At 37.7% G+C, this 14,869-nt stretch overlaps 1 protein-coding gene across 1 annotated transcript in view; it reads right to left on the reverse strand.

The window, feature by feature from the left end:
* Window positions 1-10,273: 10,273 nt before the first annotated feature.
* The window catches only part of B4GALT1 (beta-1,4-galactosyltransferase 1), a 29,537-nt gene continuing 24,941 nt past the window's right edge, over window positions 10,274-14,869 (reverse strand). The window contains exons 4-5 of the mRNA XM_075200331.1: window positions 13,486-13,687; window positions 10,274-11,547 (exon numbers count right to left, since the gene is read on the reverse strand). Of these exons, the coding sequence (XP_075056432.1) occupies window positions 11,412-11,547; window positions 13,486-13,687 (338 nt within the window). The 3' untranslated portion in view covers window positions 10,274-11,411. The remainder of the gene's footprint in view (window positions 11,548-13,485; window positions 13,688-14,869) is intronic.

A 14,869-nucleotide genomic window follows, 5' to 3' on the forward strand; every position in this document is an offset into this window, starting at 1 on the left:
CTTCTTGCTTGCATAGAGCCCTAAACCTGTTGCCTCCTCTAGCGGTGGGTTTAATGAACTCCAATCCTATCAGGGTCAAATGTTCAGGGTTACAATCATGTTTATTTTGAAAATGTCTGGACATGCTATGTGTCTTAAGACCCTTCATGACATTCCTTCTATGCTCATTAAATTTTCCTTTTAATTTTCTGGTTGTGCGTCCCACATAGTACAATTCACAGCTGCATTTTAGCAAATAAATAACAAAGATCGAATTACAATTAATAAATCCTCGTATATTATATTTTCTTCCATCTTCTTTTGATTCTACAGAGGTAACTCTATTACAGATGTAATTGCATGTAATACAACGCTGGCCCCCACATCTGAATGAGCCATCCGGAATGGAAGGAATCCAGTCCGGATTTGGCTCACCCGATGGTTTGTTACCAGATAGTTTGTTCTTACTATTACCCTGTTGTCTCGGAAAGCTCGGGGCCAGGAGATTTTTTAGGTTATTAGCCTTTTTAAAGACCACTATGGGGTCTTTAGGTAAGAGTGACCTCAAAAGTGGATCCTGCTGTAAAATGGAATAATTCGATCTAATAATTTGCTGAATCTTAAAGGATGCTTTATTATATTTTGAAATAAAGACCCATTCCATCCTCATATTAGAATTCTTTTTCTTTTTTGGAACTACAGAGGACTCAGATTCTATATTGCTATGTACAGTTTTAGATCCGTTATCAGTTAATAGAGCTGTTCTATCTAACTTAGTGATTTCATCAAGTGCTTGTTTAATTAAAGATGGAGGAAAGCCACGTTCAAGAAAACTATTTGACATAACTTCAGCTTGTTGAAGAAAAACTACCTCATCTGAACAGTTCCGACGTAAACGCAGAAACTGTCCTGTCACTTGGGGTGATGGGAGCTTGAATAATGTAAATCATTATTACAATCTACCTGTTTAAAATATGTGGAGGCAGAAATCATACCATTTTTGATCTCCAAAAATAGATCAAGAAACTCTATCTTAGTTCTGTGATATTTATATGTAAATTTCAAGTGATATTCATTCCTATTCATATAGTCAACAAAGGCCTGTGCGCGATTCACCCCCCTTCCAAACAAAAAACGAATCGTCTATATACCTGCCATAAAGGACGAGGTCCGCCCCAAACTCGCCAGCCCACACGCGGGACTCCTCGAAACTTCCCACGTAGAAGTTGGCGTAGCTGGGGGCAAAGCGAGTCCCCATAATTTGGAGGTATTGAGTACCCTCAAACAAAAAATGATTATGTGACAAAATAAAGGAGATGGATTCAATAAGAAATTTTTAGTGAATAGCAGGCAACTCACTAGAAGATGCCAGCACTTGTTGTATGACCTCTATTCCCTTGCCATGAGGGATGTTGGTATATAGTGACTCTACATCCAACGTGAGAAATGCAAAATGTTCGTCCCAAGTGATATCTTTAAGAAGATTCAGAAGATGGGTAGAGTCTCTAATATGGGATCTAAGTCTAACTACTAAAGTTTGTAAGTAAAAATCCACATAGCTGGATAAGTTTGCTGTTAATGAGCCAATTCCCAAAATAATTGGACGTCCAGGAGGGGAAAGTAAATCCTTATGATTTTTTGGTAAATGGTAATAAACCGGTGTTACTGGATATGGAACATATAAAAAATTCAATTCCTCTTTAGAGATCACTCCATCTGACATTGCTCTATCAAGAAGATCTTTAATTTCTAGTTTATACACCTCACTCGGATTAAAGGCTAATTTTTTGTAAAATTCGCCATTATCTAATTGCCTATGGGCTTCCCTTCAATAGTCTGTCAAATCTTGAATTATGACTCCTCCTCCTTTATCCGCATTTTTAATTATTATTGATGAATCAGATTGCAATATTTTAATAGCCTCTTGTTCATGCCGTGTTAAGTTGGAACAATTTTTTATTTTTAGTTTCTCGTAGACATAGAGATCTAAATTGTTTCATCGTAACAGTGTGTGTGTGTGTGTGTGTGTGTGTGTGTGTGTGTGTGTGTGTGTGTGTGTGTGTGTGTGTGTGTGTGTGTGTGTGTGTGTGTGGTGAAAAGAAGACATCAAACACTGATCTATACATCCACCGAACATAGATTTTATTCATCAACTGCTTGAGAATTTTTTTAACTTCCAAATGTAGTGTCCTCAGAAGTCATGACCTTCAGAAGATAGTGTTTGGAAAATGTATGATTATATGATCCTCCCTGTGCCCTGCAAGACCAAGAGCTCACCACGGCGCTAGTGGAATGTACCCTTAATATTTTTGCCACCTTACGTTCTTTTCTCTTATAAGCCTGTGAAATACTTTTTTTATCCATCGAGCAATCATGTTTTTGGAAGGAGATCGACCTTGCTGTGTACCATCAGAAACTATAAAGAGATTATTTGCTTTTCTGACAACTTTTTTTTCTGGAGAGAGAAATTAGATCTGATCAGAGCAGTATCTATGCATTATTTAAAGCACAATGAGCTAACTAGTCAAGTGCACATATCATCTGATTTTTTTTTTTTTTTAATGCAACTTCTCAATTTTAAAACTTAAACCTTTATGTTAGATCCATTGAAATTTATAAATCAATGATATTCTTAAAAACCAGCAAATAATTTAAAATTGAGAATGTAAACAAAATTAAAATTGTACATATAATAAAGCCATTTCTTCTCAAAAAATGTGTGTATGCATCAGGCACATAACATATTTACCCTAGATATAAAGCACCTGTATTGTTATCTTTCATACATTTTAAAAAAAAAAAAAAAAAAAAAAAAAGACAATGTTTCGTATATTCCTTATATTCAAGAATTCGTATTGATGTTTCTTGTTTTAATTCCTTAATCATTCATCAGGTCTTCAAACTATCTTAGATGTATACAGAAAAAGAAAGTAAATATATATAGTGTAGCATGTAATGATAATTTTATACCATCACATCCAAAGTAAAATATCTTGAGATTAAATACCAAATAGTTTAAAGATTATTAGTTCTTTCCACCGCAAGTAACGTGCAGAAAATTTCTGCTTGTGGTCACCTGCACCTTTGTATATGCACTTACTTTTGTCCAGAGCAGTCTATTTGTGTTATGACACCACACATTAAGTTGTCAAATCTTTTCCTCTGGGTAGCTTTTTTGCAGGCCTTTTGCTTTTCAGCAATACGTAGTCATGGCCAAAAGGTTTGAGAATGATGACCATTTGCATATAATTCAGAATATTACGAAGAGTGATGAGATGAATTGCAATTACTTTCAAAGTCCCTCTTTGCCATAACAATGAACTTTATCCTAAAAACAACATTTTCACTGCCTTTCAGCCCTGCCACAAAAGGACCAGCTGACATCAGGTCAGTGATTCTCTCTTGATACACAGATGAGAGTGCTGACAAGGACAAGGCTGGAGATCACTCTGTTATGCTGATTGAGTTAGAATAACAGACTGAAATCTTTAAAAGAAGGGTGGTGCTTAAAATCATTGTTCTTCCTCTGTTAACCATGGTTACCTGCAAGGAAACACATGCAGTCATCATTGCTTTGCACAAAAAGGGCTTCACAAGCAAGCATATTGCTGCTAGTAAGATTGCACCTAAATCAACCATTTATTGGATCATCAAGAACTTCAAGGAGAGAGTTTCAATAGTTGTGAGGAAGGCTTCAGGATGCCCAAGAACATCCAGCAAGCGCCAATACAGTCTCCTAAAGTTAATTCAGCTGTGGAATCGGGACACAACCAGTGTAGAGCTTACTCAGGAATCACAGTAAGCAGGTGTGAGTACATCTGCAAGCACAGTAAGTCAAAGACTTTTGGAGGATGGCCTGGTTTCAAGAAGGCCAGCAAAGATGCCATTTCTCTCCAAAAAAAACCCATCAGGGACAGACTGATATTCTGCAAAAGGTACAGGGATTGGACTGCTGAGGACTGGGGTAAAGTCATTTTCTCTGATCAATCCCCTTTCAGATTGTTTGGAGCATCTGGAAAAACACTTATCCAGAGAAGGAAAGGTGAGAGCTATCATCAGTCATGTGTCATGCCAATAGCATCCTGAAACCATTCATGTGTGGGGTTGCTTCTAAGCCAAAGGAGTGGGCTCACTCACAGCCATGAATAAAGAATGGTATCAAAACATCTTCCAAGAGCAACTTCTCCCAACCATCCAAGAACAGTTTGGTGATGAACAATGCCTTTTCCAGCATGATGGAGCACCTTACCATAAGGAAAAAGTGATAACTAAGTGTCTTGGGGATCAAAACATCAAAATTTTGGGTCCATGGCCAGGAAACTCCCCAGACCTTAATCCCATTGAGAACTTGTGGTCAATCTTTAAGAGGCGGGTGGACAAATGAAATCCCATAAATTCTGACAAACTCCAAGCATTGATTAGGAAGAATGGGTGGCCATCAGTCAGTATGTAGCCCGGCAGTTGATTGACAGCATGCCAGGGTGGATTGCAGAGGTCTTCAAAAAGAAGGGTCAGCACTGCAAATATCGACTCTCTGCATAAACTTAATGTAATTTTCAATAAAAGCCTTTGACACTTAAATGCTTGCAATTGTACTTACTTTTACTACAGTATACCACAGCAACATCTGCCAAAACGGTTTAAAAACACTAAAGCAGCAAACTTTGCGAAAACCAATACTTTTGACATTCTCAAAACTTTTGGCCATGACTGTATATGTGAAAAAATATAAGGCAAACCCTGGTGCAATACCCTTAAAATGGTTTGTACTTTTATATAATTCAGTAAAAAACCCAAACAAAATTGGTACTTTGCACATAGCGTATAAAAACACAAATAACTTAACCTTTTGAGGACTGTGAATGTCCTCCTACCAAATGTTTCTTGGAGATCAGCAGCCATCAGCATCAGCTGTTAAATCCTGGGTTTCTGCTAATGACAAACTTCTTTCAAACGGAGTAGTTCAAAGTTAAGAAACTTTCAACACGTTTCAACCCACCTCCTGGGGTCTCTCTCAAGGAATATTTATTTATCCACCTGGCTATGATTTTATAAAGCAGTCAGTCAATTTATAATCTATCTAGTGCAGTAGTTTACTTCAATTGTTTTCTCCAGATAATGTATGCAATTTTTCTTACTTCTTGTTAGCCGGATCTGGAAGTACAATTTCTTTGTTAACATGAAACTTGGAAACTACGTTAAGCAAGAATGCAGAATTTGTTCGTAGCACCACTCTGTGAGTGTGTTCAGGAATTGGAGAAATTCATGCTATATGGTGCAAACAACAACTATTCAGCAGATGCGATGACTATCGAAAATATTACTTTGAGCGTGAGCCATTTGAGTGATACTTTCTGTATAGGTTCAAACGGTGCTAATTTTGGAGTCTCAAAACCCGATGGAGATTCCAAGGTGCCAAAAAAGATTTTATGCAAGGGAGATTTATTTTCGCTGCTTGAAAGAACTTCTTGATTAGATCATCTCATATTAATAGTGTTCAAGAAATACACTCAGTGCAAACACCAGAAACTTCAATGTACCAAGGGCAAACCTGCCATGGAGTGTGAAGAGGAAATATGGATATTTAAAAAGTGTTGAATTATGTGTTCCTGCGAGGTGGGTGAGAGTAGATGTGTATTTTTGGTAGAACACAATAATACACCCAAGTCCATCTCCACCACAACACAAAACACATCAAATTACATTGACATTCCTACATTACATCAGCAAAACATCATATCTCAAAGACATAAAGTACATGCAACTCAACATGCTCCAAGACACACATGGAAAGGCAAATACATATGATGCACAATAGATGTAAGCTGACTATATACTGGTTGTGGGAATTCCATCAGTTGGTAGTGGCAAGGAAGAAGACTTTTATGCGAGAGTCAAAGGTGGTTATCAGATGTGGGATGTACGAAGAGTGTTATTGATGGCTTTGTAGTTCGAATTAGATTACAGAGCACATGGGGAGCCAAAACATGGATTTGCAAAGAGGTACGGCAGATAGGGAGAGATGAGAAAAGAATGTCCGTTTTGCTGCTTTATTTCCAGTAGAGTGAACCTGGGATAGATGAATGAGGAGAATGTCTCATAGAAGGAGTTTGCTATAGTCAAGGCATGAAATGATGAGTGAATAAGAATTTTGGCAGCATTTTAGGTAAGAAAAGGGTGTATCCTGCCAATATTTCTAAGGTGGAGGCTTCAGGACTAGGAGAGACTAGATGTGAGGAATAAAGCAGCAGGCTGAGTCAAGTGGGACATCAAGGTCATGGGCTGAGGAGACTGAGGAAATTGTAGTGTTATTGACAAGGGAGATTTTAGGGGAGGCGAGTCTTAAATGAGGGCAGATGATACGCTCTATTTGGGACATATTAAGCTTTAGGTAGTATTGGGACATCCATGTGCAGATAGCAGAGAAACAGTTGGTTACACGAGACAGTACACAAGGGGAGAGGTCAGAGAACATTCCCGTCTGGTTTGAGAGGTGGAGGAGCTCCAAAAGGAGAGGGGGGCGTGGGGATATAAATTACATTTAAAAAGAAGGATTGCCAAAAGAGGGTCAATATTGGGTTGATCAGCAAGGTCATGATGAACTTGGGGCCATGAGAAGCAACATTGGTTGAAAGTGAAAAATCAGGAAATTAAAATATTGTTACTCGTTAATAAATGAACCAAATTTTCTCTTCAGATGGGACCAGCAACATTACTAGGTGATAGATAATTAAAGCATCCATCTTACACCGTTCATTCCAGACTTGCCACCAGGAAATGGTATGGCAAGCCACAAGTTTTTTTTTATTCTACTACAGAATGAAGCCAGTCTTGCACAGCATTTAAAACCTTGATTTGCCATTCTACCAATTAGGAGTGCGAGTTTTCTCCTCGCTGTCTTGAGTGGATCTGAACTTGTTGCTTCAGAGTCAGAGAAGATATATAATTTTACCATGATACCTCAACCTTGTACAAGATATGGAAGCTGGAATTCGAAGTTGCATTAGTATTTGTATCCTTTAATAACTAAGGAAATGCTATTTGATATTTGACCTAAAGCATTGAACGTTGGCAGCATGATCCCCTCTTTAGTCTAAAAGTGAATCATCATCACGTCACATCAGCTAACCCGCTAGGGGCCATGGTCCTATGGGCTCTGTCCATATTCTGAAAGACTGGTTGAATTTTGCAAGCCAGTCCTCTAAGACAATCATTAAGTGCCTGGCTATGCATTGTCTGCAACTTTTTCTTATATTAAGTTTCCTAGATCTATTCTTAAGACCTTCTGGTTTCGATTCTGTTTCAGATCATGCCTAATTTTCTCTTTATTCGTGACAATTTGGAAAGCAGCATATCTAATCAGTTTTGGACTCCAGGGAATCCGTTCTTTTGCCTTTATAGGATATTCAAAAAACGTTACTGCAGTGAGACTGATAGTCTTCTGACAACAAGTAGGGTTCAGACTATGTTGTCCAGACGAGGAAGAAGGCTTGTCCTTTTTTGAAGATTTGAGTGGCATTCGTTTGGGCTACTTTTTGCTGAAACATCACTAGGTAACGCATTAATATTTTGAGTGGGAAACACACAGTATCAAAGGGCTATTGGAGCCCTACTATTTGGCCCACATTTTTAACGTCATCTCTACATCAATTGGTGCTCCAACTTGAAGATCACTACAGGGATCTAATTCTGTGGGCCTTCAAACATTGGGGAAAGATAGTTTTGACTTCAGTGGTCTCAAACATCTCATACAATAACTGCTGCAATGCCAAAGTGATTGAGTAGCTGATGCCAATTCAAATAGAGGGCAACTTAGATGATCTGGCAAGGTGTCACTATTCTGTCAGGGAGCTGTAAAATGTAGTATAATACTGGCCGAGCGAGCTTAAATTCTGCATAGCCCAGCTACTATCCGCTGGGCCCACACTGCCAGTGGTAAATTCCAAATAACCCCCTCCTGCTGCAGTATCTGCATTGATAGAAGATTGTGATTTATCATTTATTTCTGTTATCAAGACTCAATGTAGGCATTATTTTAATGCTGCCTCGAGGTGTAATACATTGCTCTCTAAAACCGAGACCCTTTGTGGGTGGCAAAAGGGAGCACTGGGGTATAGCAATGGTAGTAACATGCAGTGTACTGTACTTACCAAGCTGATCAGAAATAGGTGGCTCTGAGAGCACAACACTCCAGCAGTCCTCAGCTGGTAGTAGCCAGAGGCTTTGGCCAGTATGGAGTGGGTGCCAAACAGTTTCTCTTCACGCTGTGGGTCAGGGATCCAGGCAGATATTTGTTATTCACCTCAGCCCCCTGGTCTCCTGGTTGGGGTAAAACCTCAAGATATCAGGACCACTTATCCAATCTGTGTTCTGCATTTCTTCTTCAAATTTGGAGCAAAACATTTTTATTGGGTTTTTACAAGGCAAGGTGGTGATTTAAAACATATCAGTCAGATACATAGGTGATCATCTATATAACAAGATAAACAAAAATGGTGCGGGGGGGGGGGGGGGATTTGCTCCGGTAGGGAGAAATAAGGGGTGGGGGAGAGTGAAGGGCAATCAGGGACACTTCAAAGTGTTGCGAGGTTGGAGGGGGGAAGCTGGCGACTGGGAGTAGCTCCTTAGTGAGTAGTCAAAGATGACCAGACGGCATGGAAAACAGTAGGGGTAATTGTGGCTATCATGCTCCCCATGCGGTAGGTAGACCATATATTTTGTATGATGCTGGACAGTGAAGTTGGGGCAATATTTTTCCAGTGGGCTGCTACACGTTTCCGCATTTACCATGTGTCAGATCAACTTCTGCGAGTGGCGGGGGGTTGTGTGCTACATTTCATGCAGTTGTTATCTTTCATATGGCAAGCTCTCACCACCTGTTGCTTTTAAGGTGGTTTTCAGTCTACCCAATGTTGGTGGATTTAACTTGTCATCAGACATGGCCAAACATGTTTTGCATGACCGCTGGCAAAACATGTGTGGCCATGTTGATTGCCAATCCACAACCCTCCATTTATTAAATTAAATATTACACTACATAAAATTTGGATATTCACCAATAGTCTCAATATTACTTACTCTATAAACTATGTTAGACTATGCGCAAAGCTGTAAAGCTATTCAATAAAACTGAGCAAAAGGGTTCAAATGAGGAGAATGTAGACGTATGCATTAATGGTCAGACCTTTATAAAGTTAAAGAAATATGTAAGTGGAACACAATCTGTACCTGTTTCTGTGAGAACTAGTAAGTTTCAGTTCTTGGGAAAGGGTTGGGAAAGAGCATGCAATCGGTTAAAGTTGAGTTACATAAGTATACATAAGTGGTAACTACTTTCTCATAAAGATCTTTTCAAGTACTGCACATGTACAATAGACAAACATCGCTCATCCCCTCCTTAGTCCAATAATACATCTCCAGTGCCTGTTTAGACTCCTTCAAATGCTTAATATCAAACGCACTATGTATAGTTACTAGTTCATATAGGGGAATGGTAAGAACAGGCACCACTCCCAACAGTTTACAGCAATTGTTTTAGCTTTTTGGATGAAAGCAGGTGGAAGAATTGTTTAAAGTGGATTCAACTTTATTATACAACTCTGTATATCAAAATATGCTTTGCATTATAACATTTACAAACACATTTATAATCATTGATAGTAAAATGGATTGTATTCATAAAATAATATTGCTTTTTCACAACTTGAATTTCTTGTTTCTATAGAAATCTGCTGACAACATGTACAAATATGGCACATTTTTATTATGTGCAGCTTTATGTGCTCAAACACTATTAACTGATCTAACGTAACTAAAGACCTGTGGTAGTGGGTGCCACAGGGTAAACACATGAAATCCCAGAGATTCCCAGAAAGAAAGAACGTTTCATTTTTTCAAGAGTGCAGCATCAATGAGGAAAATTAAGCTCCATGTGTAATAGAAATTGAAAAGCCCTTGTCCTACACCAGTTAAATATTCAGAAAATTAAAGCAAAATCAGAAAAACAACTTTATAAATAGTTTGTATCCAAGCTGCTAAGGAAAACACAATGCAAGGCACTTAGAAATACAAAAAGAAATAAAAAAAACTAAAAAACTTGTGAGAATTAAAAATTAAAGTTTAAACAGGTTTCACCATTAAGCTGCATGCTTACAAACAAAACCCAAGCAGGATTAACTGACTATCTGCATTTTCACAGACATTTTGCAATAATGGAAGATTTGCACCTCCATATTAATATACAGCTACTAAATAAATTATTTCAATATGCAAAACAACTCAAGAATCCGAAGAATGAGTGCTAAAATACATTTTATTACTTTAAAGACGAAAATCTATCTTGACCACCAGTTTGCAGACCTAATTATTAAAGGTTTGTGGCAAGTGAAACTTTATGACTGGATCCTAAAACACATAAAAATAAAATTAAAAGCTATAGATCTTTGGATATTGAAAAACCTATTCAACAGTTGCAGTGTGAATATGTTTTTCCTAATATGCAGTTACTAAAAAGAATACATCTAAAGTTTCAAAACAACCAGTTGCAAACAAGATTGCTCATTCTAACATATAGCAACCATATATCTGTGAAAATGTAAATTATTGTCTGGCAAAAATGAATGGTGGCATTAACAAGAAAAGGAGAGAAAAAGAAAAGACACTATTGACCACTGATTCCCCCCTCACACACTACAGCATCTGCAGTTGCTAGTTGTTGAATGTTCCTGTAGTAACAATATTGAGTGGCACGACAGTGGTTGCAAAATGCTTGCGACTAAGATAGTGTTTCTCATTCAATGTTGTGTGTCAGAATATAGTATAGTTTTGTGCCTTCAAAAATTCAGGGTTCAAAATATCCCTATGACACCACCCACCACATAATAAAAATGGCTGTTTGGAGCATCTTCCAATAAGTAATTCTTTTATCAAATCTAAATATTTTATGCACTGTAACAAAAACAAAGAAAAAGAGAAGAAAATGATCCACATTGTATACAGAATAGTGCTTTCTTTGTTAACGTATCAAAAAGATAAAAATAACCTTTAATGCATTTACTAAAGGTGCTTGAATATGCTTTGGCTCACGAACCTTGTCCTGTTGGAAAGGCCACATATATATTTGGAAACTATAAAGCAAGTTTGTAAACATCCAGAATACGTAGCAGCATTGTACAGCAATACATTCAATTGAAGATCCTCTTCAAAAGTATACATTTTGCCTGAAGTGAACTGAATTATTTCCCCAAGATGCAAATGGCTTTGTAGAGCACATTCAGATTAAACAGGCTGTTTGTGCCCTTGATGAGGCTGTACATCTGTAAAAAGGTCTATTTAAAAAATAAAGTTACTCTTGAAGATGTTTGAAGTTACCATTATACCAGTATGATGGTAACAGTCAGTGAAGGAGTTTCTTGGCCAAATCTCAAAATGTGTTAGCTAGGCAAAGGACCAACATCCACTGTTATTTTCGAGTACAAAGGAAACTTTTCAGTCTTTAGTACATTGTATTTTAGCGTGTTTAGTCCATCTGAATTCATGGTTTGTCTTGTACGTGCAATCAGATCAAATCTGCAAAATAAAAACACCACAATTAGTTTTGGTGAAACGTTTAAAGACTCACATTTCCTTTATCCAAGCTTGCTACACTTTGAAAATGTCAATTTAGTCAACATATGATAGCATTACTTCCATCTGACTTCATAATACAATATTGGAGTTCTGTGTGACTGGTTGCATTGAGGATTTCTGGTACAAAATATTGCTGCACAACTCTGCAAAACAAAAAAAGGTATAAAACTGCCTGGATTGCTAATGCAAAAAATAGTCCTCTTGTGTCAGACTGGTCTTCGTGAACAGTTATTGCTTTATGTATTTTGTGGCATTGTAATGTAAAGAAAAAGTCCTACATATTATTATTATTATTTGGTGAGGAGAATAAAAACACTCCTACTCCTGTCTATGCAGCTCCCTTGTGTTACTATATCAAGAGAAATTATGGTGGTATTGTTATAAGACAGGTAATGGTCAGCTGACGCACAAAGCATTAATAGCAAAACTGAAAAATTAAAAATCAAGAAAAAAAGGTAATTGATGTATTACAGCAAAATTACATTTACAGATATCAGATAAGAGCAAACGTCTGTTCACTTCTGTTGTGTGTTGGAACAAAGTCTAAATTATATATTGTAAGTTTCTACTGTTCCTATTTGTGATATTAAGCAAATAAATAAAAAACATAAATTTTTTAAGTTTCAAGTATGATGATCTCCACAAATAACAACACAAACAAGCACAGCTTACTTTTTGCACCCTTTATTTCTTTAGACAGTCAATGATCATAATCATCATCATCATCTATTTATATAGCGCCACTAATTCTGCAGCGCTGTACAGATAACTCATTCACATCAGTCCCTGCCCCATTGGAGCTTACAATCTAAATCCCCTAACATGCATACACACACACAGACAGAGAGATATTAAGGTCAATTTAATAGCAGCCAATTAACCCACTTTTTGGGGTGTAGGAGGAAACCGGAGCACCCAGAGGAAACCCACACAAACACGGGGAGAACATACAAACTCCACACAGATAAGGCCTTGGTCAGGAATCGAACTCATGACCTCAGTGCTGTGAGGCAGAAGTGTTAACAACTAAGCCACCGTGCTGTTTAATGACGACAACATTCTGGTGCATATTCAAAAGACTTTGAAATAAAATGTGCCCCAGTCTTCTATTATTCTAGAATTGCAAGGACCTTGTATAGAGATAATCCAGGAAGTGAAACGCTGCTATAAAGCTACACTTCATAGTTTTGGTATAGACCAGTGGTTCCCAACCTGTGTGGCGCAGCTCCCTGAGGTTCCTCTGCGATCTCACAGGGGTGCCATGACCAGGGCTGGTGGTAAGCAAGGAATGGGGCTACTTGGTAATTAGCTTAGGGGCGAGTTGAAAAAATTATGGAGACCCTAAGGGTGCCTTGAACTGAGAAAGTTTGAAATCCACTGGTGAACGTATACTATTGCCTACATTACCTTGAGGTTAATCTGGAGTATACACATTAATTATGGAGTGCTTGTTTAGTCACAGAACACTGATTAAACCTTTCCATTTAAATCCCAAATGCATTCCTTGCTTGGATTGTGTTTATGTGATATTACTTACAGATGTGAACTTCAAGACAGATTTAACCATAAAAAGGGGAAGGGGCCGAGCCCCCCCCCCCACCCCCCACCAAACTACTCCAGTATTATCACTACAGTTGCAGTTAAAATGACTGTTGTTCAGTACTATAAGATAGAAGTAGTAGTTGGATTCATACTTACGCTGAAGTGAAGGTACACAAACACAGTTTGACCATAAAAACTTAATTTTTCTTAATGCTTTGTAAAAACAATATAGAGAATGTAAAAAAACACACACAAAAAAAAACACATGTATGGACCCTTGAAAATCACCTTGCTAGGTTTCATTTTATTGATATGTTAAAGGAGGCATTTAACTACCTTTTAGGATTTGGATCATTTTTTTCATCTCTTTCATGACGAATCATACGGCATTTTCCAGTAACAGCATCTGGTCTAGAGATTGACATACCTCTAGAGACAATCCTGTATAAATGAAACAAGGGGAGAGACAAAAGCACACAAAAATTACTTTGTGCATAACCAGCGACACACATTTCTAACATCCCCTCTATTTGTAGTACTCCAGTTAATAAGATTATCTACAGAAATCTACTATCTTAGGCTAGTTATCCACTGGCATTTAAATGCTCACTTTCTGCATTTTTAAAACACATGTAAAGCATGCAAATGCAAGTACAAATAAAAGCAAACTATTCTACCTGTCCATACCCATGTGTGTTTGCATGTGTCTAAATGCTTTTGCACTGCTAGTTTGGGGGGCATGAATGTTCCACACTTGGGGGTCAATCTCTATAAAATCATATGGTATACATACACACTAGGGGTTAACACGAGCAGTTTAACCAGTGTTGTGCTGTATTTTTACTCCTTGATGTCTATAGTCCATCCATTGTACAGCCTATTCATTTCAAATGGGGTTGTTTGCTACATGTACAGATCGCATTGAAATGACCGGAACATAAAACTGAATGTAGCTGCACAACACTGGTGACATCTCTATTGATGTGTGATCAAAGCACCAAGGGACTACCTGTCACAGCCCAAAAGTGGCTAGCACAGAAAAACTGCTTGTGATTGAGCAGCTAATAAGCATCCCGGTCAAATGATTACTCTCATACTGAAGTCAAGCTCTGAGCAGAGCAGTTCACTGTCTCTTATGGATTTGTTGTTTTTCCGTCCAGCCAATTACAACATGATCTCCCTTTGATTAGCCTTGAATCAGTCCTGCATTTCAATTTGGATTACACATTTAAGACATTTTCTATGGGATTAGAAGGGGCAATAATTTCACTGGATTGAAAATTGCAAGAATTTTCTTCTTCATATTAAATTGGTGAATGTGTGTGTTTTAGTTACATAATACTAAATTTGTATAATGGGCAAGAATCTTCAAAACCACTTTATATTATACAGAGAGCACTGAGGTGGCAAAATTGACAATCAAGGTGCCCCAATACTTCTCATTACCCCAGTACCCACAGCTCAAGAGCGACCGGAACAGCACTTGTGCTTTTCAGCAGGGGGCTAGCAGTCTCTGGGAGATGTGGGAAGAGGGGCGGAAATGTTCAGCTCGCAAGTAATTAGGTTAAAAACAATTTTATATATGCCAAATAATGTTTTGCTGTTTTCTGATAGAAAACAAAAATTCTTTTGTATATAATATCCTGGTAGTAAATTTGTGTGGCTTTCTATTTTTATTACTTATATTCAAGATCATACAATGATGCTTTATTTGTGTGAT

The sequence above is a fragment of the Mixophyes fleayi genome, chromosome 1, assembly GCF_038048845.1.
Source record: "Mixophyes fleayi isolate aMixFle1 chromosome 1, aMixFle1.hap1, whole genome shotgun sequence".
In the NCBI taxonomy this organism is placed as follows: Eukaryota; Metazoa; Chordata; class Amphibia; order Anura; family Limnodynastidae; genus Mixophyes; species Mixophyes fleayi.